Source organism: Tachysurus vachellii, chromosome 3, assembly GCF_030014155.1.
Source record: "Tachysurus vachellii isolate PV-2020 chromosome 3, HZAU_Pvac_v1, whole genome shotgun sequence".
In the NCBI taxonomy this organism is placed as follows: domain Eukaryota; kingdom Metazoa; phylum Chordata; class Actinopteri; order Siluriformes; family Bagridae; genus Tachysurus; species Tachysurus vachellii.
The window spans coordinates 13711189-13732945 of record NC_083462.1 but is presented as its reverse complement, the minus strand read 5'-3'; the positions used below and the strand labels follow the sequence as shown (position 1 = coordinate 13732945).

The window sequence follows — 21757 nt, the reverse complement described above, 5'->3', positions numbered from 1 at the left end:
TTTCCTTGCACATTGTCTGACAATTCAGGTAAAAGTCAGCTAAAATGTGAGATTCAGCATTCCAAAAAGACAGATTCAGAAATACACACAGGCACAGAAACACGGACACACAAACAGGAAACATACACACCTTGACATCACTAATCAGCAGTAATGACATCAACGCTGGCTTTTTTTTTTTTTGACATCTTCATGCTTTTCCTCTTTTCAAGTTTAATTGCTTCTTTTTGTCATTAATTACAAAGTCCACTAGGAAGTTGTATAGTAACAAAAAAGGAAAGTCACAGAAATGGAAGCAAAAAGGAAGCAAACGTTAACTATGATCTCAACACTGATAATCGGTCTTCTTTTTTTTTCTTCTTTTTTCTTTTTTTTTAAATACCTGTATAAATCGATATAAAATTCGCATACATTTTATACTGGAATAACTTTAGTAGAAAGAAAAGCTGAAATATTTATTTTAAGGATATTATTTTTAGGACATATTTTAGGTCTGTTTACTTGTTCTGTTCATTTCGAGCATATAAACTGTCTCAGGCATCTACCACACACCTGTTTATGAGTGTCTGGTGAGTATACAGCAGAGAAATATACACATCTTTGACCAAAAAAAAAAAAAAAGAGCTTTTTAGAATATACCAAAACTGGCCAGCTTGTTAATCAGAAAATAACATCTTAATATCTTAATATATTACAGTTTGGTAGATTACATAGTTAGCAATATCAGAATTGTTTTCTGCATTTTGTTCTACAGCTGTGTCACTTACACTGACACATGATCATTTAAAAAAAAAAAAAAAAGACCAAACACAGAAGCAGAGACATACAGGTATAAGATTCAGAATAGCCCTTGGAATAAAGAGTCCACCAACTCCCCATCCCCTTTCCCACTGCCCTACCACCAACCTTATACAGTAATCAGCTCAAATTGTGTCTGCAGTTTTGATAACGAATGCTCATGCTCAGAATTTGTTCGTCTTCTGCCGCACTTCCATGATAACAGACCGAACGTCAGGAAGCAGGACTATAGTCACAAGTCACTTCTTGAACAGCCACAATGCCTACTGGCTCATTTTGTCACATGTTCAGCACAAAGTGGTTTTATTTTCTAACCGCAGACTACAAGGCCTTTAGGTTCTTTAAATAGTTCCGTAATAATCAAAGACTACCACTGCATATTGCTCTCAGAGGCACCTTTAAAAAGGTACCACGATAAAGCCAAGAGAGATTCTTTTTTAATAAAATGTGACAATTTTTGTTTTTATAAAATGCCACTATATTATTAGAGGCTCAAAGTCAAACATTTAACCTATACCTACCCCAAAGCTGAATTATAAAAGAGTCAAGACTCCTGAATCTAAAGAACTGTATCACAATATTGTTCGATATACTGTATGTCAGGTCAGCGTCGAGCTTCACAGCTTCTTAACTATTTCAAATCTGCCGGACGACTAATTATGAGGTAAATCACTTAATTGTTGGGAACGTTTCTCTCTCTCTCTCCCTCCCTCCCACAACTCTCTCTCCCTTTCTCTCTCTCTCTCTGCTGCCCCCCCCTCTCTCTCTCTCTCCTGCTGTCCCCCCTCTCTCCCCCTCTCTCTCTCTCCTGCTGTCCCCCTCTCTCCCCCCCTCTCTCTCTCTCCCCTACCCCTCCCCCCTCCCTTGCTCTCTCTCTCTCTCTCCCTCCCCCCCCTCCCTCTCCCTCCCTCTCTCTCTCATCGCCCCATTGAAGCTGCAGTGTAATCCATGATAACTTATTAATCAAAGTTTATTTGCGATGCTATAATATTACATCAGGAAATTTCACAAATATACAGTCTTCACAAATCCTGAGGGCACTCAGGATTCCACCTCTTACTTTCTGTCACGTTGTCCCGATCCTTAACCGACAAAACTCACTAGAATGAAGCATTATATTCTATAAAATTATCTATACTTGCTAGAGAAGGTTTGTGTTGGAGAAAACTTTTTATGAATGAAATATGTTTTCCCCCACCATAAAATGTTCAAAAAGTATGGCTCAATTTTTATAGATGTAATGCTTCCATGTAGATGTATATACCATATAGAGTCAGATAACAGTAGAAACCGTAGTTATCCACATAGTTTCATCCTAAAAATACCTTCACATATCAAGGGTGTATCTTATCCTGTTTCTTAGCAACAAGCAGCAAGGGGCAAAAATGGCTCTCCAGAACGATGCATTGCCTCACTTTCTGTCCTAGCAGTATACCAAGTTCTCCTGCTATGAGACTCGCATTGTTTCTTGCTCTAAAGCTTTTTCCATCTTCCCTTTTATCTCCTGTCATTCTACCATATGCTCTCCCTTTAAAGTATTAGTCCTCTCCTCTGTTTGAGCAAACGTGTAATCTCTCCATCAACCTTTTCCATCTTCTTCTGCCTCGCCCCTTCTTCACACCGTGACTTCGTTCTTACTCCCTGTCCACAGTGCCTGACTGCCTCCCCCTCCCACGGGGAGGAAGTGCAGCTGTTCAATGGTGTTCTGTCGCTTTGCGGCAAACGCCATCCTGCGGGAGCTTTGGCCTGTTGTTCCAGCGCCACCAGCGGAGCCATGACCCTCCCCCCAACCCAGAGTGCCAGTTCCATGGCCAGCGTTCATGGCAGCAGCGATGGACGTGAACTCCTGTTCACAGCCAGACGTCGGGTGTGAATTCATCTTGATCATGTGGTGTCGGTCAAGGGATGGGGTCACACACACGTTCTGCTGCGACTGCGTTTTTTTATAATGGCTGAGGTGAGGCATCAGACCCCCATAGTCACCCATCGCACTCCCCAGCATTCTTTCATCAGGTGACAACAGGAGGCGTTCGTGGGACTTCCTCAGTGCCTTTGAGTTGGAGCTCTTGCTGGCGGCCATGGCTTTGTAATACTGGTGCTGCTGGTTTTTAGACAAGTATGACAGGGTGTTTCCCTCCCCCAAGGCCAACAGTTGGTCTTGAGACATCACTCGGCGTGGAGGCTGGCTCACCGACTCAAAGGTGGGACTGTATGGTGACTTGGGTAAAGGGTAAGGATTTGGTGTAGATGTGGAGGTAGGTACATGTATTTGGGGTCGGGAGGAGTGTAGGGGCAGTGTACCCCTCGCCTCAAGTGTGTAATCACCCCAGGGCAGATGATGCTGGGAGGAGTGGAAGGAAGGCGGTGCATCGTTGTGTCGTCTTTTTGAGGTATAATAACTCGTGTAATCCTCCAGATCTTTTTCTGCATTTAGTTGGGAGACAAATTAGGTACAGCCTCAAAATTTGCCAGTTCATACAGTACATCAGTCCCAATGTGCCAATTATGACTGAAAGCATTGACATTTGTTTTAATACATTCACACACTCACCTAATCTCTTGAGGGAGGAATAGCGGTTAATATCAGGTTTCATAACAGCTTCATATGTTGGAGGGAGCTGAGCCAGATTGTGAAAGGAATGAGAGATGCTTAGATGATGGCCTGCGTTGTTGGTCTTGCTGGAGATCAGGGTTCCTGCAGAGGTTAGCTGGGCATTGTTCATTCGTGGTACACGTTCTGAAAGAAATAATCAGAGCAGAACGATTTGTATCTAATCAACATTCATGAGAGAAGAACTAGACGAATGTGCAGGTCATGGAAGACGCCACAAGCTGAATTCTCATTTGCAGATATCTTTGATATCAGAGTGACACATAGGCAATTCTGCAAGGGGCAGATTTTTCTAGAAAACTCTCGAACTCAAAACATCTCGATCATGCTGAGTCGTAAAAGATAACCTCACTATGCAAAAATACTGTTAAAGCCCCTGGCAACTTATTTTCACAATTAGTGAAATTCTATTACTGTGACTTTCTCTCTGTAACTTTTCTATCTTTTCTTCTCTCAGTGTGTTTTTTTTTTATATCTAGTTTGAGTTCAACGGGACTGTATAGGGTATGAGTCATGTTAGGTCAACCTAAGGACCAATCAGAATTAGTCATCGGCTTACATCAGCTCCCTACTTACCACAAAAATTGTGAAACTAAGCTTTTTTTTGTAACAAAGTGACTACATAACTAATATATATATATATATATATATATATATATATATATATATATATATATATATATATATATATATAGTATGGAGAAACAGAGAGAGAGAGTCACAGTGAGAGAGAGAAACAGAGAGACATTAGTATGGGGTGACTGATATAAACCGACAAATATTTAGTTTATTCTTGCTCCGTCACTGAAAATAGTTCCCAAAGAAACCTCAGCTGGATAAAGTGTCATGTATGGCCATGCATCATACACTCTCACTGACCGGTTGTCCTAAATGTAGTAACAGTTTCAGCACTCTTGGAATGCTGCTTACCCAAAATCAAATCCAAATCTAGATAAACACATTTTACAGCTGCTACTATAAAGGAAAGACAAGGTATATTTTACTATAGCCTACTATGTTTTGGACTGGCAAATTGGTGGAAAAAATTGTGAAAGCTTGGTTATTTTTCCCACCCACTATTCTAGGACCAGTATGCACTGTGTTGCTATGGAGATGCCAGAATCAGTGTTGACAGTTTGGATTAAAATATTTTTTTAGTGTCAATTAAAATCTAGCTATATAGAAACTGGTAATATGGAACTATATCTAAATGCCATTGGTTTATTACTTTAGTATCACAAATTTCACCCACAAATAGACATACACACACACACACACACACACATACACACACACACACACACACACACACACAGAGTGCCCACTCTTTTACTTACCTATAGTAGCTGTGTGTTTGGGACTGGACCCGGACTGGATTAAATTGTGTTTCCCAACTGCAAAAAGGCAAAGCAAAACCAGAGGATCTTAATGTTTCTATACCTCCAAACCCATCTGTAAACCTAAACAAAAAAATCTGACTAATAATAACAACCCCGGTTACTAATAATTTGGGCTTTGAACAAATTATTACACTTATACTATTATTATAAGAGCAAAATTCCATCACAGTCATATGTGCCATCTTTCCACTAGATGTTGTTGTGTGTCTGTGTGGATTTGTGTTCATTCAGCTACAAGAGCATCAGTGAGATCAGACACTGATGATGTAAGAGTGAGGAGGTCTGGGGTTCAGTCTGTGTTCCAGTTCATCACAAAGGTGTTCAGTGGTGTTGAGTCAGAGTCAGGGCTCAGTGCAGGACACTCGAGTTCTTCACTCCAACCTTCACACACCATGTCTTCATGGAGCTCTGTGCTTTGTGTACAGGGACGTTGTCATGATGGAACAGGGTTCAAGTCTCTGAGTTCCAGTGAAGGAAAAATGTAAGACTGCAGCATTCAATATGGACGTCAGCTGTTATATAATTCAGGTTTATAAGTTTTTCACAAGACTGAAAGTAAACAGAGGGGTCCAAAAGTGAAAAGGCTTTTATGTTCTTTTTGGACCTCACTGAGTGTATATTTGGTTCTTAGTACCCAGGTTAGTAGACCAGTGTTTTCTAGAACATCCCTGGAACTGTAGTATTGGCTTTACTCTCTTGGCCTCTTTTCTCAGTGTCAAAATGGCATGCTTTTCTCCCATAGTCAGCTCACTAGTCTTCATATTGATTTATCCTTTTTTGATAACAAATGCAGGCTTTACAGGAGAAACCCAGAGCTCTGTTTAACTGTTTAAAGAATCAATCTTAAAGGACACACTTGGGCAGCATGAAACACCTGTCAGTCACATTTAACAATATTGCTGATCACTTAAACAACTATCAAGAAAGATTTCTTTTAATCTCAAACCCAGATGCGTTGAGTGTCAAGCAAGAACAACCGAATTGGGCTGTCTGTCCCAATACATTGGACCATATAGATCCTTCAAACTGTTCGGACTGAACTCAAATTTACACACTTAATACTCACCCCGGTTGTCTTTGCTCTGGAGGATGGGCGTGTAATGGTTTTTGGACTGCCGTCCGATAGCACCTTTGCTGGTGGTGGCACTGGTGCTGTTGTTTCTCTCACTCTGCTGTACCGGGCTGGACTGATGACGCAATATATCAACCAGTGCTCTAATAAAAAAAGGAACAAGGCATAACAGTTAATAGATAATGTAGGAGTATTCTTGACCCTAGAGAAGAATTAAACATTTTCAAGAAGACAGATTCCAGTTTATTTAACCTACGCTGTCAGATACTAATAAAAATGAATAATAATGCCCCAACTTTTACACTCAAACACAAATTCCATCAGAATTAAAACATTATTCACTCGAACATTTCACCTAGGCATATTGAGGTCTCGGTTCCTGGGTCGACGAGAGACCTTGCGGAAAGCCACCTTCACCCCAATGGCCATGACCAACGTGAAAGAGATGACTCCACCGATGACATAAACCGTATTGTTGCTCTGCTGCTGCAAAGGGTCAAAGTCTGGATCTGAACGGTTTGGGGGCTGAGTTGCAGGCACCTGGGTGTTGGCCCAAATGGGTGAGTTGTAATTGGAGCATATGTCCTGGTTCAGCCGGTTGCCTTGATGCTCACAGCAGAAGCGGTAGTAGCAAGTGCCACAGCAGTAGATGTAAGTGCCCTTTGTGCAGTTAAAGGTGTTGTCAAACTGCCCCATTACGTCATAGTAGCCTCTGCACACATCGACGTCCACCAGACGACGAGGTGGCGGTGCCACCTGTGCAGCCCCCAGTGGGGGTTTCAGAGCATCGGCTGTCATATTACGAGGAAGCATAATCTGAGGAAGAGGCTTTGCAGGGATCTCAGCCACTTCTGGCTCCACTGCTATGGCTGCTGCTTCTTTCCCCTTCGCCTTCAGTGCAGGAGGTGGAATGTCTTTGCTCCAGCCTCGTAACAAAAGCAACAGTGGCCTGCCATTGGCTGAGTGGCGTTCTGAAGTCACGGCCACTGTGAAAATCATATGGTCCAAAAGAAGAAAAAAACACAAAATGGTAGCAAATGGCATTTTGATAACGAGGGCTTCTGAATGAACTACGAGAACAATGGAACACTTCATACAAAACAGTTCATAACCATATAAAACGCTGGTGTATCGAGAAAAAAACGTGTGCCACTCTGATAATACGTAACTTATACAACAAACTTGTATAACAGTATTCAAGAAATTAGCGTTCCTTTAATTAGTTAAGCTATTCAAAATGCATGTCTAACCTTTTCAGTTAACTAATAAATAAAACAATTTTAATTTTTTGTTGAACATACGGGATTATATTCCATGATTTATACAGCAAAAAAAAACGAAAGAACTATCATCATCATCATCGTCAGAAAAGGAACAGAGTTAATGGAGTCCAGTTAGCGATGGAAAAAAATTAAATGATTTCTACAGATTTTATTTCATTTGAAGTTCAACATGATTTGTTTTCCATCGACTGAAGGTAAAGCCTGGTGCAAGGTTTAAAAAAAAAAACTAATTCGGTTGTATGAACGCTTTGCTGAAGACACATTAATTTCCGTGTTAACAATAACAAAATTAACAATATATAAATGTTATAATCCTTTACTTCTTAATTTTTTAAACGTGTTTTATTTATTTATTTATTTATTTATTTTTAAGTTTGACTAAATAAACTATGGACAAGTGTTTGGACGTAACATTAGTCCACCTTAATCGGACCGTGTAAACATTTCTGTTTCAGTGTAAACTTTGTGATGTATTCTACTCGTATTCCTATTCTAACTATAATTCCATTATTATTATTAAACACGTTATAAATGTTCTTGCTCCTATTTGGCACTTGACTACTCAGCTATTTAAAACAAATACTTAAAAAAGATATATGTGTCCAGTTAAATTAAGAAAACTAAGGAAAAAAAAGCATTAGTGAACAGTGAATTTTTGTGAATTGTAAACTTGCAGCAGATGTGTAAAATAAAATAGAAATCAGAATGTGGAGTTTTTGGCTGTGGTAAAAATGAATTAAATAGTAAAACAGACACGCAAACTAAACAGCTTGGATTCTAAACCGCATAAATATATTTATATATATATATATATATATATATTTATTTTTTTTTTGCATATGTAAATACAACGTCTTCTGGGTTTAGGAAGTGTTTAGGATGATTCATACAAATCAGAAAAAAAGGTGATTGCAGCACTGTGGGAACTGTGTGTGTTTGTGTGTGTGTGTGTAGATGGGTTTTGAGGACTTATTCACACATATGGAACACCTTCAGGGTGACAAATTAAAGCAATTGTTTTTTCCCATCCAAATTACAGTACTGATTTTTTGTCTTTACGTCTAACGTCCAGGATCCTAATAGCGAAAAACGATGACTTATGTAAACATACTAATGGCTCGTTATATTATATGCTGGTGAATAATGCAGAATGTACTCTTGGCACTGGCTTCAAGAGTATCCCTGAATATACCTTTCAACCTGTTCTTATAAATCAAAAAACTTCATAAATATTACAGTTTCATAACCCAATATTAACTGTCATGACCGGGATGGCTATACAAACTATGGCTCTTTTTTCCTAGTGCACAGAAATCAGGGAAGAAAAAAGAGGAGGAAATGCAGAAGCATCGAGTGGCTCGGAGGTTGATTGATGGAGCAGAAACATGCCAGGCGTCGCAAGGACAGAATTAGCAGCAGGTCACTTTGTGGGGTTTAAGGAGGATTCTGTTGGCAAGAGCCAGCTCCTAACAATGAGAATGAGGTTAATTGCACAGCTAATAGTCACTCCTGAATAAAGCACTTCATGTGGAAGTTCATGTTGAATGTAAAGTAAAAGGGTAAAAAAAAAAAAAAAAAAACGGATTGAGGAATATTTGTAAAATGTGGCTGAAATGTTTTTTTTTTTTTTATCCCGACTTGGCACTGTTAATGTTTGGCACTAGAGTTCTGGCAGCACTTCAAAAACAGATGAAGAGTACTTCAATGTGTGCGGTTTGACATTTTTTGCAAAAAGCCCTGGCTCGTAAAAAAAAAAAGAGAATAAAACATATGCTCCTGCAGCCTTGTTAAAAAATAAAGACTTCTCTTCCTGGCTGCTGGTCCAGTCATCCTCATCGGCACAGACGTCTCTTTCAGTCCGTTCGTCTTGGCTCGTGTATGCCTCGGTTTGTCGGTTTGTTTGAATCGTCACTGAAAAAAAATGTGAAGATCTCGATTAGTGAAAATCCTGAAATTCTAACAAGATGTTTTCATCTAAACCCTGTTACTAGGTGTGATGCATTCTTTTGAAGACTGTGATTGGTTGTCCAATAAAATCTGGCCTATAAGACTTCACTATGTCTCTATGTTAAGATTTGAGGGCATAATCACGTAGGGATTACATTCATGATCGATCATATTATCATATTAGAGATGTTCTAACATCTGTATGTTATAAATGTAATAAATGTAACATAAATGACCATTTCTGCTGCTGTCATTTTCAACTTTGTTTCAGAGATGTTTGAGTATCTCTAAATGACATAGCGACAGAATATACTGTATATATAGAGATCTTCTCTCTAATATGTTTGGTCAAAAAATAAGCCCTACACGATCTCATCTGTACCATCTTATTACCTTTTTATCATTTCTTTTCCCGCCTCAATACTGCTAAGATTTTTTTTTAACCTTAAGAGCTCTTTTGAGAGTTAAGATGCATCGTGAATCTCTTTACTTGGATCTTCTCTTTAATTTTAAGGAAACACCCACATTTCTATGAATTTTTTTCATTTTGTCACTGAGAGAAAATCTATGCACTAAGACACTTGAATACGAGCCCTGGTTTGTTGCTTGATTTTCCAAACAATCCATAAACAGCGTATTTTATATATATATATATATATATATATATATAATACACTGTTTATGGATTGTTTGGAAAATCAAGCAACAAACCAGGGCTTGAATACGAGCCCTGGTTTGTTGCTTGATTTTCCAAACAATCCATAAACAGTGTATTATATATATATATATATATATATATATATATATATATATATATATATATATATATATATATATATTTGGATATGGTTTTTATTGTAATTCAGAATGATTCCAGTCTGAAGTTATATACATTGATCTGTTTCACTGGGTGTCACTTTTTGCTTTCACATCTCCTCTGTGATTGGGAACAATAGTTTCTTTCTGTTCTTTCTTTCTTCTATGAATCTTTTGATCATTTCTTTAGCGTGCGATGACCTATAAAGCAGCATGAAACATTAGATTCACACTCATTACTAGTACTGATTACTCATTTAATTTCTACTAGTAACTGATTAAATGGTTCAGTTCATTGTTTCTAATAAGAAAATGATTGCACTGCAAGTTATTGTGTAACAAACAGGCTGTAGTCAGGGTTGAGTTTTGTGAGTTTACTGAGGATTCATCACCGAAACTGCAGACGTTATACAAGAGTTACGCTCGGAGCAAACAGAGGCGTTTCACAGCTACACATCATTCTAACCTTGGATTTAAGCGCAATATTTTTGGACGATATCATCTCGAGGAAGGAGCAGTATTACATCCAGTGGAACTGTCTGTTTAATTTAAACACAACGTCACACAAAATCAGTTATGAGCTTTAAAATACACACAAGACAAAGGGGAGAAAATGGACAAATACAACATGGTCTGTTAAAGGTCTTATTTTTCTCATGAAGGCCACTGAAGCATACAGAAGTGAGCATAAAGCATACATCTGTCTATCCATCTGTCTATCCATCTCTTTATCTATCTGTCTATCCATCTGTATATCCATCCATCCATCCATCCATCCATCCATCTCTAGACACATCCATCTCTATATTCATCCATCCATCCATCCATCCATCCATCTCTGTATCCATCTCTCCATCCATCCATCCATCTTTGGTTTATTACCAGCTTGAGCCCAGTGTTTCTCAGTACAGACACCTGCTGAAGTCAATTTGATGTCTTTACACACAATCACACGTGACCATGATGCTGATCAGGATAAAGATGTTACTGAAGATGAGTAAATAAAAAGAAATGCGCTAAGCTCTTTTGGTACTGTACACATACAAAATCAACCCCATCCAGATTTTACAGATAAACCTGCATCTGGCAACACAAGGCACTAATATCCACCCAGCTTTGGGGGAAACATAATCACACTCAACCTCATCCACAGTTAATTGCCCAAACTTTATGACATTGAACAGAATATGTTATTAGCCTCACTTCCTATTTTTCTCAGTGATTCTGCTATAAAGCGGGGAGAAAAGTGCAGTTTGTGTGTTTCAGCAGGCTCACGGCTTAAATGAAGCATTTAGACTTGAAAATGCAGAATGTGGCCTAATTGCGCCTGAAATGGGTGCAAACAGTCTGGTACATCTGGCCCTTAGTCGAGAAGTTCAACCTTCCAAATCCTGTGTGAATGTGAACTTGGCCCACATAGTGAGTAAAAATATACGACAGTAAAGTCAGGGTTACAATGAAATGCAGTTTTATGTGAAACACAAATGAATTTCTCTTATGTATCTTATGTACCACTGGTTGCATCCATGTGATTATTTGACTCTAATCTGTAATTAATCTAATGATTATAATCTACTTTTTTTAATTAAAGGTGTCTTGTTTCTTGTTTGTACATTTCCTCCTACTGCTCTTTTTTTTTTTACTTCAAGATGGAGTTCTTAAAGAATACTGATTAAATAACCCATAAACCTGAGGAAAGTTCAGAGAGTGCAGAATGTTCAGCTACAATGGATTTGCAATGTAAATTAGAAAAACAAAACTATGTTCTCTGAAGTGGAACCAGAAATATGTTTATCAGAAGGTTACTAGTGGGCATCAGCTGGTGAGCAGAAAAGCTTCTCAGAAAATAAAACACACTGAACCACGAGGTGGATGAGCTCCAGCAGCAGAAAGCAGAAGACTTCATCAGGTGCCTCTTCTTTCAGCCAAGAACTAGAATCTGAGTATACAGTAAAACTGGACCTCAAGATTTCAGGCCTCGATTCAGATTCTAGTTCTTGGCTGAAAGGAGCAGAACCTAATGAGGTCTTCTGCTTTTGGAGCTCATCCACCTCATGGTTCAGTGTGTTTTGTGGGGCTTTTGTACTCGCCACAGTCGATTCTAGTTCAACCCAGAAACCAGCTGATGTCTGTGAGTAACCTCCTTATAAACCAATTATACTTTCTTACATACATTTAATATCTGTGGTTCTTCTTTAGAGAACAGTTTTTTCTCATTTTCAGCCTCATGGTTTAACTTAACTTTTAACTGTGATTCGAGATGCTTTTCTGCTCACCACAGATCCGCAAAGTGGTTTTTGGAGTTGTAATATTCTCAATCTGCTTGTTCCACTCTGACCCATCCATCTGATGCTTACTTTTTATTTTTTACACCATTGTATGTAAAACAAATCCCCAACTCTGCCAGCTGCCACAGGTGATAACCTGGGGAGGTTTTATCATTCCCGCCTCCGCCTTGTGTGTGTGGAGTTTGCATGTTCTCCCCGTGCCTCGGGGGTTTCCTCCGGGTACTCCGGTTTCCTCCCCCGGTCCAAAGACGTGCATGGTAGGTTGATTGGCATCTCTGGAAAATTGTCCGTAGTGTGTGATTGCGTGAGTAAATGAGTGTGTGTGTGTGCCCTGTGATGGGTTGGCACTCCGTCCAGGGTGTATCCTGCCTTGATGCCCGATGACGCCTGAGATAGTCACAGGCTCCCCGTGACCCAAGATAGTTCGGATAAGCGGTAGAAAATGAATTAATGAATGAATGAATGTATGTAAAACAGCTCTGGAGATTACTAAGAATAATAAAATGTTCCTCATAACCCATGAGCAACGACGCCACATTTTTCTCTTCCCCTCTCTGATGTTTGATATGAAGATATGAACTCTAGCTCTTGTCCTGTACCTGCACGATCTGCTGATTAGGTAACCGAATAAATGTGCAGTTGTCTCTAATGTGGTTGTGATGAAAAGCAAGTGTCAGAAGGTATTAACTAAAAAGAAACGCTGTTGAGTATCAGTCCACATTACTGCAAAGATAGAAACAAAAACAGAGGCTAAAGAGACAAAAGGCAGATCTGTGGGAAAGAAATGGATGCAAGTAAACTGTGAGTGGGCATGAGATGAAGCTTTTTGGAACATGGAGTGGTTTTATCTCAAACATTGTAGGAGGAGTAGCGTTTGCAAACTGGAATACAAGAGTAAATGGCTTAACAAATATTCCTATTACACAACAGCTTTTGCACAAAAAAAAGAAAACCCTTTGCATGAACTGAAAGGTACAAAGCACAGTTTTTGTTTTGTTTTAATTACCTATATGTTGAATGATGTTAGAGAAGGTTTAAGCTTTAGTCAGATATAGATGATGTCAGAGAACATCTGAAGTCTTTATTTCATTTGCTGATTACAAAGTATGTTAAAGATGCTGGTAAATAACTGCAAATATATTAGTAATCTGTTCTAGTAAGCTGTTTTCTCTTTATTTATTCATACCTTATTCTAGCCCTCCTGTGAGGTCCAGGCAGGGTGAAGGCAATCACTATCATGTAGAGACTGCAAACTTTTTCAGCTGCTGCTTATGTAACATCAAGGGACAGCTTATCACGGTCTGAGGAAAGCGTTATCCACCCACTTATAGATGCATACACTCTCAGACACACGAGATTGGCTAGTGTCACTTTGACTGACAGGGGAGAGAGAGAGCACGAGAGAGAGACACAGAGTGAGACACAGAGAGAGACACAGAGAGAAACAGAGAGAGACACAGAGTGAGACACAGAGAGAGACACAGAGAGAAACAGAGAGACACAGAGTGAGACACAGAGAGAGACACAGAGAGAAACAGAGAGACACAGAGTGAGACACAGAGAGAAACAGAGAGGGACACAGAGAGAGACACAGAGCGATACAGAGAGAGATGCAGAGAGAGACACAGAGCGAGACACAGAGCGAGACACAGAGAGAGACACAGAGCGAGACACAGAGCGAGACACAGAGAGAGACACAGAGAGACAGTATATGCCACACCTCCTTCCCACTATCTTTTATAGGGAGCCCATTTTGCTCTCTGAGTCTCTGGCCCTTAAATGCACTCCAGGTGCTGTGTGATGAGTTTGTGTGAATCTAATAGTCACTCTCAATTAAGTATTAACACCAGAATATTCCACAGATTTGGGCCATGACAATTCATGTGAGGTTTCACACCTCCAGGATCTGCTACAAACCTTCTTTGATACTGTACATGGTGGACGCTAGTGTGAAGGAAACAACCCAAAGAAGTAGAATGGAACGATGTGGTGGAACTGGATTTGCTCAGCACTATTAGCACACAAGGCTGACAGAGTAACAAGCACACAGTACATTCTCTCACTAAAGGACAGCCATCTCCCAGGTCTCTATAACAAAAAACAAGAAGCACTCAACCCCAATCATTAAACCCGACTCAAATAAATTCCTTAACTCAAAAGCTGACACTTTTGACATTTTTACAGGCTCGGCTAAAGATGGCTGTGGCATTGTCAGGATTTCTGTTTTCTACCCACAGTGATCATTCATTGAAATTCCCGAAGCAGACCCCGTGTGCTCGTTTAGAGTGACCTTCAACGTGATATACCATTGCAGAGAAATATTCACGGAGCAGATACACACATCCATCACATCACTCTCACACACAGAGTACGTGATTATATCAAAAAACTGAAATGCCATAGTGTGAGCTGGGTGAATAATAGCACAGAAAGCTTTAATTCAACAAAAAAAATTATTATCAAATTATTTATTTGGTTTGTTTTTTAGCATATTTTACCAGATTCTCAGTCTCCCCTTGAAGCGTCTGTGAAGTCAGCCTTTCTCTCTTGGGCTTTGATTCACGACCTTTTCTACTTCCTTACATTCCTAAGGTTTCCTTTGGAACTAGTGGTGCATCGCTGTTTACTTGTTTCCTTGCCGAGTAACAAGTCTTCGTCTTCTAATAGTGTGGACTGTGACTAAAGAATAAAGAATATTCTTGACAGCCCCTGCGGCATGTCACTGGTGCTGGTGGTGCTGTTTGGATGGGATGGAGTAAGGCACAATACCAGACTTGCCGCAGCACACACTGAGGAATGCTGAAACAGAACAGTTTGCTTCCAGGCTACAATTCCCTGAAAGTGCAGAGGTATCTCAGCATCGTATCCGAAAATACACGAGTTTCATCATAAGCCAGCAGCAAACACTGGGGTCAGCTAGAGAAACAGGCAGCAAAGATAGAGCAAGAAATTTTATCCAAATAAAAGTGCAGATCCAAATAAATGCCCCATTCCAGATCTAAAAAGACTAATTGTGTTCTTAATACAAACTTCCTTCTGCTTTGTTCATATATTAGATGTAGAAAATTGGTTGTCACAGCAGACCACATTTGAGTTGCTGTGGAATGTTTACCTGCTTTCGGCACACTGCCTTACCCTTTTCTTTGGATTTGCTTGGTCATGAAGTGAGTACAAGTCACATTAGAGAACCTTTAGTGCTACTGGTCAAAGTAGCTGATGGGGGTGGTGTGATTACTCTCCTGTGGCATGAGGCATGTTTAACTCGTGTGCCTCACCCACCTTATGGAATTATTACCAAACTAAGACATTCCGAGAACAGATTAGAAATTCCGAGCGGCTAAAACGCTGCCCACTCCAGTCTGTGGACGAGACCGCTTCACTGGATGCTTAGTTCCCATTGACTACGACACATCCTACAAGCAGGGGTGCCAATAGTTTTGCACAGAAGCGCTGAAATTTTAGTTTTTCACAAAATGAGGGAAACTCAGGTTCTGCATCAACCCTGCATTAAATACCAGCTGATGTCCACTACATCGGACTTGAAAGAAGTGATAACCATTACTAAGAAGTGACATGGGGCTTCTTGACTTGACACATGGATGACGGAGCAAGCTAGCCAGGTAACTAGCCAGGCCTGTATAACAAAGAACCATGACCCCTAACATAAAACCAGCCCAAATCATTGACTCAAAATCTGACACTGCCAACCCCTGTACCAAACTCCATTTGAATTGAAATTTAAATTCTGTTTAATACAGAAAAAATGACACTGCAACCACAGGCTATTTAAACCTTAATTTCTCTCCTAAATAAAAACCACGGTCCTAACCGATGGTTTACATTTTATCAATATAATTTAAAATTATTTAAAATTATTATTTGAATTATTTTTAATAATTATTTTCAATCTTTTTTCAGCAATATTATTTGAAATAATTTTATTAATTTTAATTATTTAAAATCATTTTAATTATTTTACATTTTTAATCATTTTTAATCATTATTTTCAATATTATTTTAATCGATATTATTTTTCAGTTATAAGCCAAGGGTTTACATTTAATCAATTATTCAGTCAATAAAAAAAAATTTAATGAATAAATGAAGCACATTGGTTCTCTAATATACACCATGTTATTATTTCATATGTATTTAGTAGTTATATAATACATTATATGTATTTGTACTTATTATGCAGTGCAAATCCCCTGCAATATGCATAAGTGTAATATTTCTTTAGCTCTTTCTATTGTGACGACACGTTGATGTCTTGCGGCAGCTAGCAACAGCCGCTATGATTTGACTGTATCCATGGTTACACTGCAGCTTCCTAACCGTTGGCTTAAGAGCTAAACAGCACGGTTGGTTTTGTTGATTTGGTTGGGCCGTGTTTCTTCATTTCAAACTGTCGCCTCATGTATGTGCATCATCTCCTCGTTCATTCATGCAAACAAACGTGACAATTTCGCTCCTGCATTTTCATGTGCTGTATTTTAAGAGCACAGGGTAGTGTGACCTCGTCTCACACATTGAGTCATACACTAAACCCATCTTGATGAGTAACAGTTACTGCCATAACATAAGCTTCACTACATCCTTACACAACAATCATGTAGGTTTGACTGATGCAACACACCAGCTTGCTTAGAATAACACTTAAATAAAAGCACAAAACATGATGGACTCTTTTTTTAATGTAATCTAGTGATATGACAAAGCCACAGTTCATTCAAAGGGAAGCGTTAGGGAGAAGATGTTCTGTGGGGAGGGGTGCCAAAAGAAAGCTCACAGATGTGCAGTGAGTAGGGGGTTGGCAAGTCAGAGAGGAGAGGAGAGGAGAGGAGAGGAGAGGAGAGGAGAGGAACCCAGTGCCGCAAGGTGGGGGGAAGAGATGTGGAGAAGAGAGGAGGGGTTTGTATAGAGAAGGACCCTTGCAGCAGAAGGCAGAAAAAGGGTAAAATGGTAGAAAGTAAGTGAGTGTGAGTGTGTGTGTCCGTTAAAATATATACAACCCCGGAGTGTGTTCTGAAGCATGTGAATGGCTGACTGTGCCACCCATTTCTTCACTGTGGTGGTCGTGGAATGAAGTGAAGCAGTAGAGGCAGGCCCCCTATCAGGTGCCTACATGTGTGCACATGCACACATCCTCTTCTTTCTCTTTCTCTCTCTCGCGCTCTCTCTCTCTCTCTCTCTCTCTCTCACTCACTCACTCTTTCTATTGTACACACATCCCCTTTTGTTTTTTTCCATGTCCACGGCACGTGTGCATTTTGTCTTTTTTTTTAAATCACTATGTGGGTAGAAGCTGCTCTCTCATGGAGAGAGAAAGAGTCAGAGTTAGAGAGAGAGAAAGAGAGAGAGAAAGAGAGAGAGAGAGAGAGAGAGAGAGAGAGAGAGAGAGAGAGAGAGAGATGAGATTGGAAAAAAAATCCCTTGAATATCTACATTTGTTTGTTTCAGTCGCCCATTCCCATGGAGAGAAATACACCGTCACTATCAGTCAATAAACAGCAACCATAACAACACTCATCATCTCATTTGTTTCCATTTTCTCCATCAATTACCACACCTCTCTCTGACTGAGAAGGAAATTTACAGACACTGATGTGGGGTGAGGTGTTTCTCAAAGCAAGCGCAGAATAAAACAGGAAAAATACGAGACAAAGAAGAGATGATGGAGTGAAAAGAGGGAGCAGGCCTTTGGAGCACATCAAGCCATGTCCAGCACTGAGCACGTCGAACATCCAGCAACAAGTTCTGTTATTGGGGATCAAAAATGATCACACTCATCTGTAACACTCATCTGTTATTAAATCTATTTTTAACATTCAGTAAGCTTGTATTTCTTCTTTTGTCAGTGGACTTTGGGTAAAACCGTCTGAACAAATGAATAAATGGAAATGTCAATGTAGCACCAAGGGACTTGAGCACAGAATGTCATGTCATTAAGGATGTAAGCTTTCATAAAGTCTGATCAGCACTGGCAGATTTTATACATACAACATTTTATCCAAAGATCTGATTTTGGAGCCTGAAATAAAAAGAGAGAATGAAGGCGCGCTGTTACCTTGTATGGAGATTTATTCCGCTTTAGTTCCCTAAGATCTGCTGTTCATTCCTGGGAAAGTTTCAAGATCATAGCTCATTTTCTTTAAACGTACAAACGAGTTCGGTTTTTTGTTTTTGTTGCTTTTGTTTTATTTATTTATTTTAAGCTTTGACGTGTTGCTTGTAAATAGCGCGCAAGCTCCGTGCCACAATAACGCAGCGCCTTCAGTGCGAGCAAAACCGCCGTGGATGTGAGAGCACACAAAAAAAACACACAGGCTTAAAAAGAAAAGAAAAAAAATCTTTGTCCCAATTCACGGCTTTATTCTCTCTTTTCCGTCTCCGTTCCAGCGTCCTGTTGGAGACAAGGAGCCATAAAAACATCCAAGTTGAAACGTTTCATTCGCAGCGCGCAGCATCGTCGGGTACAACAAGCAGAACGCGCTAATGTGCGCAAACAGGGGGGGAGGAGGTGTGTAGATGACCTCGCTCGAGCATGGATAGATAGATAGATAGATAGATAGATAGATAGATAGATAGATAGATAGATAGATAGATAGATAGATAGGTTTGACCCCTGCATCCAGTGAAGATTTCTAAAAAAAAAATCCCGAAATGCGCTTTTCCACGCCGGTGTTATGTATCTAAGTGTTAATCAAATAATAAAGTATTTTTCTATAAGACTCAATTAACTCTGCGCTTCCTCCCTCCGTTTGCCAACAGAAATGATCATTTCCGCTCCAGTAAAACGCGAGGAAAATGTTTTCTTCTGCAAAAAAAAACCCGGATTGCGTCCATTGATTGGACAAAATAGCAATCGGGCGCGTTTTCATTTGTTAAACGCGGGAAATTATCTACCAATCGTTAGCACGGTTTATTGCCTAAGGGATTATTCCCACTGGTCGTGGACGCTATTGTTTTGTTATTTCATTATTTCTTTATTGTATTTCTCCACGTGGCGCATGCGCACGGAAGCTACCGCGCCAAATGAAACTACAGGTCTTGCTGATTTTCATTTTGGAAATGTTAACCATGCTGACAAAGAAGAGACGGATGGTGAGGGAATGAGGAGGAATACGTCATGAAACCCTGGTCATGAATCGACTCTCATGAATCAGTTCACTCTGGGCTTATTGAAACGTTTGGAGCTGACTCACTTATTTGTACTGGTTCATGAGTTGACACATTTCACTGCAGAAACCTGGCTACATGTATGCTATCAGTTCCACTGGCTTGGTTTGTATTGTGCTGTAAAAACACAGTATTTTGCTTCCATTTATTTCCTGTACCACTTATCCTTTACAGGATTGTTGGTACCTGGATAACAAGATGGGACACCGTGGACAAGATGGGACACCATGGACAGGTGCCAACCCATCAGAGGGCACAGTCACAGTCACACACCTATTCATACACTACAGACAATTTAGAGATGTCGATCACAACACGGAAAAATATGAGAAAAACCAGAGGAAACCCTCACAACTCAGAAATAAGGCAGAGCCAGGGATCAAAGCCCCAAACCTAGAAGTGCAAGATAAAGTAGCTAGCAACTGTGTGACAAATCTGACCATCTGACCATCACACCCATATGTTGGCCTTCCACATTCTGAGCTCTGAAGATTAGAATACTGCAGCTTGCTCCTGGTCTTTCATCATGTGCCACACGAATCCTGCAGCAGACCCAGAATGCAGCTGGTGACTTGATGGCATTCCGCCATTGTTGCATTCCCTCTACTGGCTTCTTGTCGCTTCCAATAAAATCTATAAAAAATGTGTGAAACACGGTTTCTTTCTTCAGTTCACATTTTTATCTTCTAGACCTTGCATAAGATTAAAGGCAGGTGTTTGACTTTAATTGCAGTGCTGAAGACAAGCCTATAAAATAAAAATCTGACAGATTAGGCATGAATTACTTTCTGGTCATTTTAACCAAGTGGACATTCACTCATGCTTTAAATCAACTAAAGCATGTAAGCTGTAATTAGGATGTTTTGTCCCTGGCTTCAGGAAGCTGCACGCATCAGATTCAAAACACTGATGTTCAAAACACCTACAAAGCCAAAAATGGACCAGCTCCCTCTTACTGTACCTCAAAGCCCTCATCACTCCTCGCACTGCACCCCGCACCCTCCGATCTACCAGCACTGCTAGACTGGTTCCGCCATCTCTCAGGGTAAGAGGCAAGTACAGTATACTACAAGACTCTTCTCTGTTCTGGCACCAAGTTGGTGAAATGAACTTCCCCTAGAGGTTCTGACAGCTGAGTCACTGGCTATTTTCAAGCGACGGTTGAAGACCTACTTATTCAGGAAACACTTCAACTAGCACTTCTTTCCTTATCTTTTGCATTTATAAAAAAAAAAAAAAGAAGAAAGAAACACAAACAACCTTTGACACTTTTTCATTGTAACTTTGAACAATGTTTTAAACTCATGGGATCTTAAGTATGTAACTTAGTGAGCCAGCATTAATGTATTCAATGTTAGAGATTTAAGCACTTATGTACGTCGCTCTGGATAAGGGCGTCTGCCAAATGCTGTAAATGTAATGTAAATGTCCCAGAGGGATGGATATTTAAGGTAAATATCCATTTCATGTAAAGCTAAATGGGGTTAGTTTAACATCATCAAATTATAATGATGATGATGATGATGAGGAGGAGGATTACTGCATGGAATTTTTTTTATTCACATATACTGCTCCTCGTGTAACCGATACACTGTATTAAAAATATAATAATAATAAACATCAGACAGTATTTAGTAATAAAGATCATTAGCCAGAAGCTAAAAGTGCAGTTGGTCCTGAACATCAGTTTGAACCTCTGACACAATGAAACATAGTGTGTCTTAACTGAGAGCGAAGTAAACACAGACGGTGCAGCAGAACTCTGCACTCTGACTGTAATTAGGAAGTAAAATGTGCATCTCACTGTAATTAGGGTGAACATTCAGAACCATCAGTGTTCAGGAAGAAAGCTCAGAGTCAGGAGCAATGAGAGCTCAACCCTCAGCTCATACTCCACCATACAGAGCTGTTTAATGGCCAAGAATGAACACTGCTTTGTACAAAATATATCAAGTTTTATCCAACCTGTAGTTTTAAAACTGATAGTTTTGTGATGTTTCTAAACACATCAAACAAGCAGCAGAATTATGCTCAGATCTACAGACTCTCTGTTTTTGTTGTATCCCTCCTAACCAAATTGTGTGTGTGTTCAATGGTTTAATAACATTTAATTTAACAATAGCAGAAGACAGAATACGTCCTCACCTTCCACTACCACAGGAACATCTGGACACCTGCTCAGTCATACAGGAGGCATAGACATTTTCTCAAAGCAAGGAGATACACAATACATAAAATCATGTAGATACAAGGCAAGAGCTTCATGTTCATATCAAACATCACAAAGAAAAGAAACTGTGAACTCTGTGACTGTGGCACGGATGATGTTGGTACCAAATGGGCTGGTTTGAGAGTTTCAGAAA

The 21757-nt window shown here is 39.7% G+C and overlaps 1 protein-coding gene across 1 annotated transcript; it reads right to left on the bottom strand.

Moving 5' to 3' along the window:
- Window positions 1-1803: 1803 nt before the first annotated feature.
- On the bottom strand, window positions 1804-7868 carry shisa7b (shisa family member 7). The gene is made up of 5 exons (XM_060864901.1): window positions 6237-7868; window positions 5876-6024; window positions 4747-4803; window positions 3350-3535; window positions 1804-3222 (listed from the first exon to the last, which is right to left on the bottom strand). Exons 1-5 carry the CDS (start codon window positions 6974-6976, stop codon window positions 2414-2416), a joined length of 1941 nt encoding a protein of 646 aa, XP_060720884.1. The 5' UTR covers window positions 6977-7868; the 3' UTR covers window positions 1804-2413.
- Between the last annotated feature and the right edge of the window lie 13889 nt (window positions 7869-21757).

Excerpts from the sequence above, each read along its gene's own strand:
- shisa7b (XM_060864901.1), bottom strand. The coding sequence starts at position 6,976 with ATGAAGTGTTCCATTGTTCTCGTAGTTCATTCAGAAGCCCTCGTTATC. Across the intron at positions 6,025-6,236 it reads CGAGACCTCAATATGCCTAG|AGCACTGGTTGATATATTGC; the intron begins GTGAAATGTTCG and ends TTTTTTTATTAG. Across the intron at positions 4,804-5,875 it reads CCAGAGCAAAGACAACCGGG|TTGGGAAACACAATTTAATC; the intron begins GTGAGTATTAAG and ends GCCTTTTTGCAG.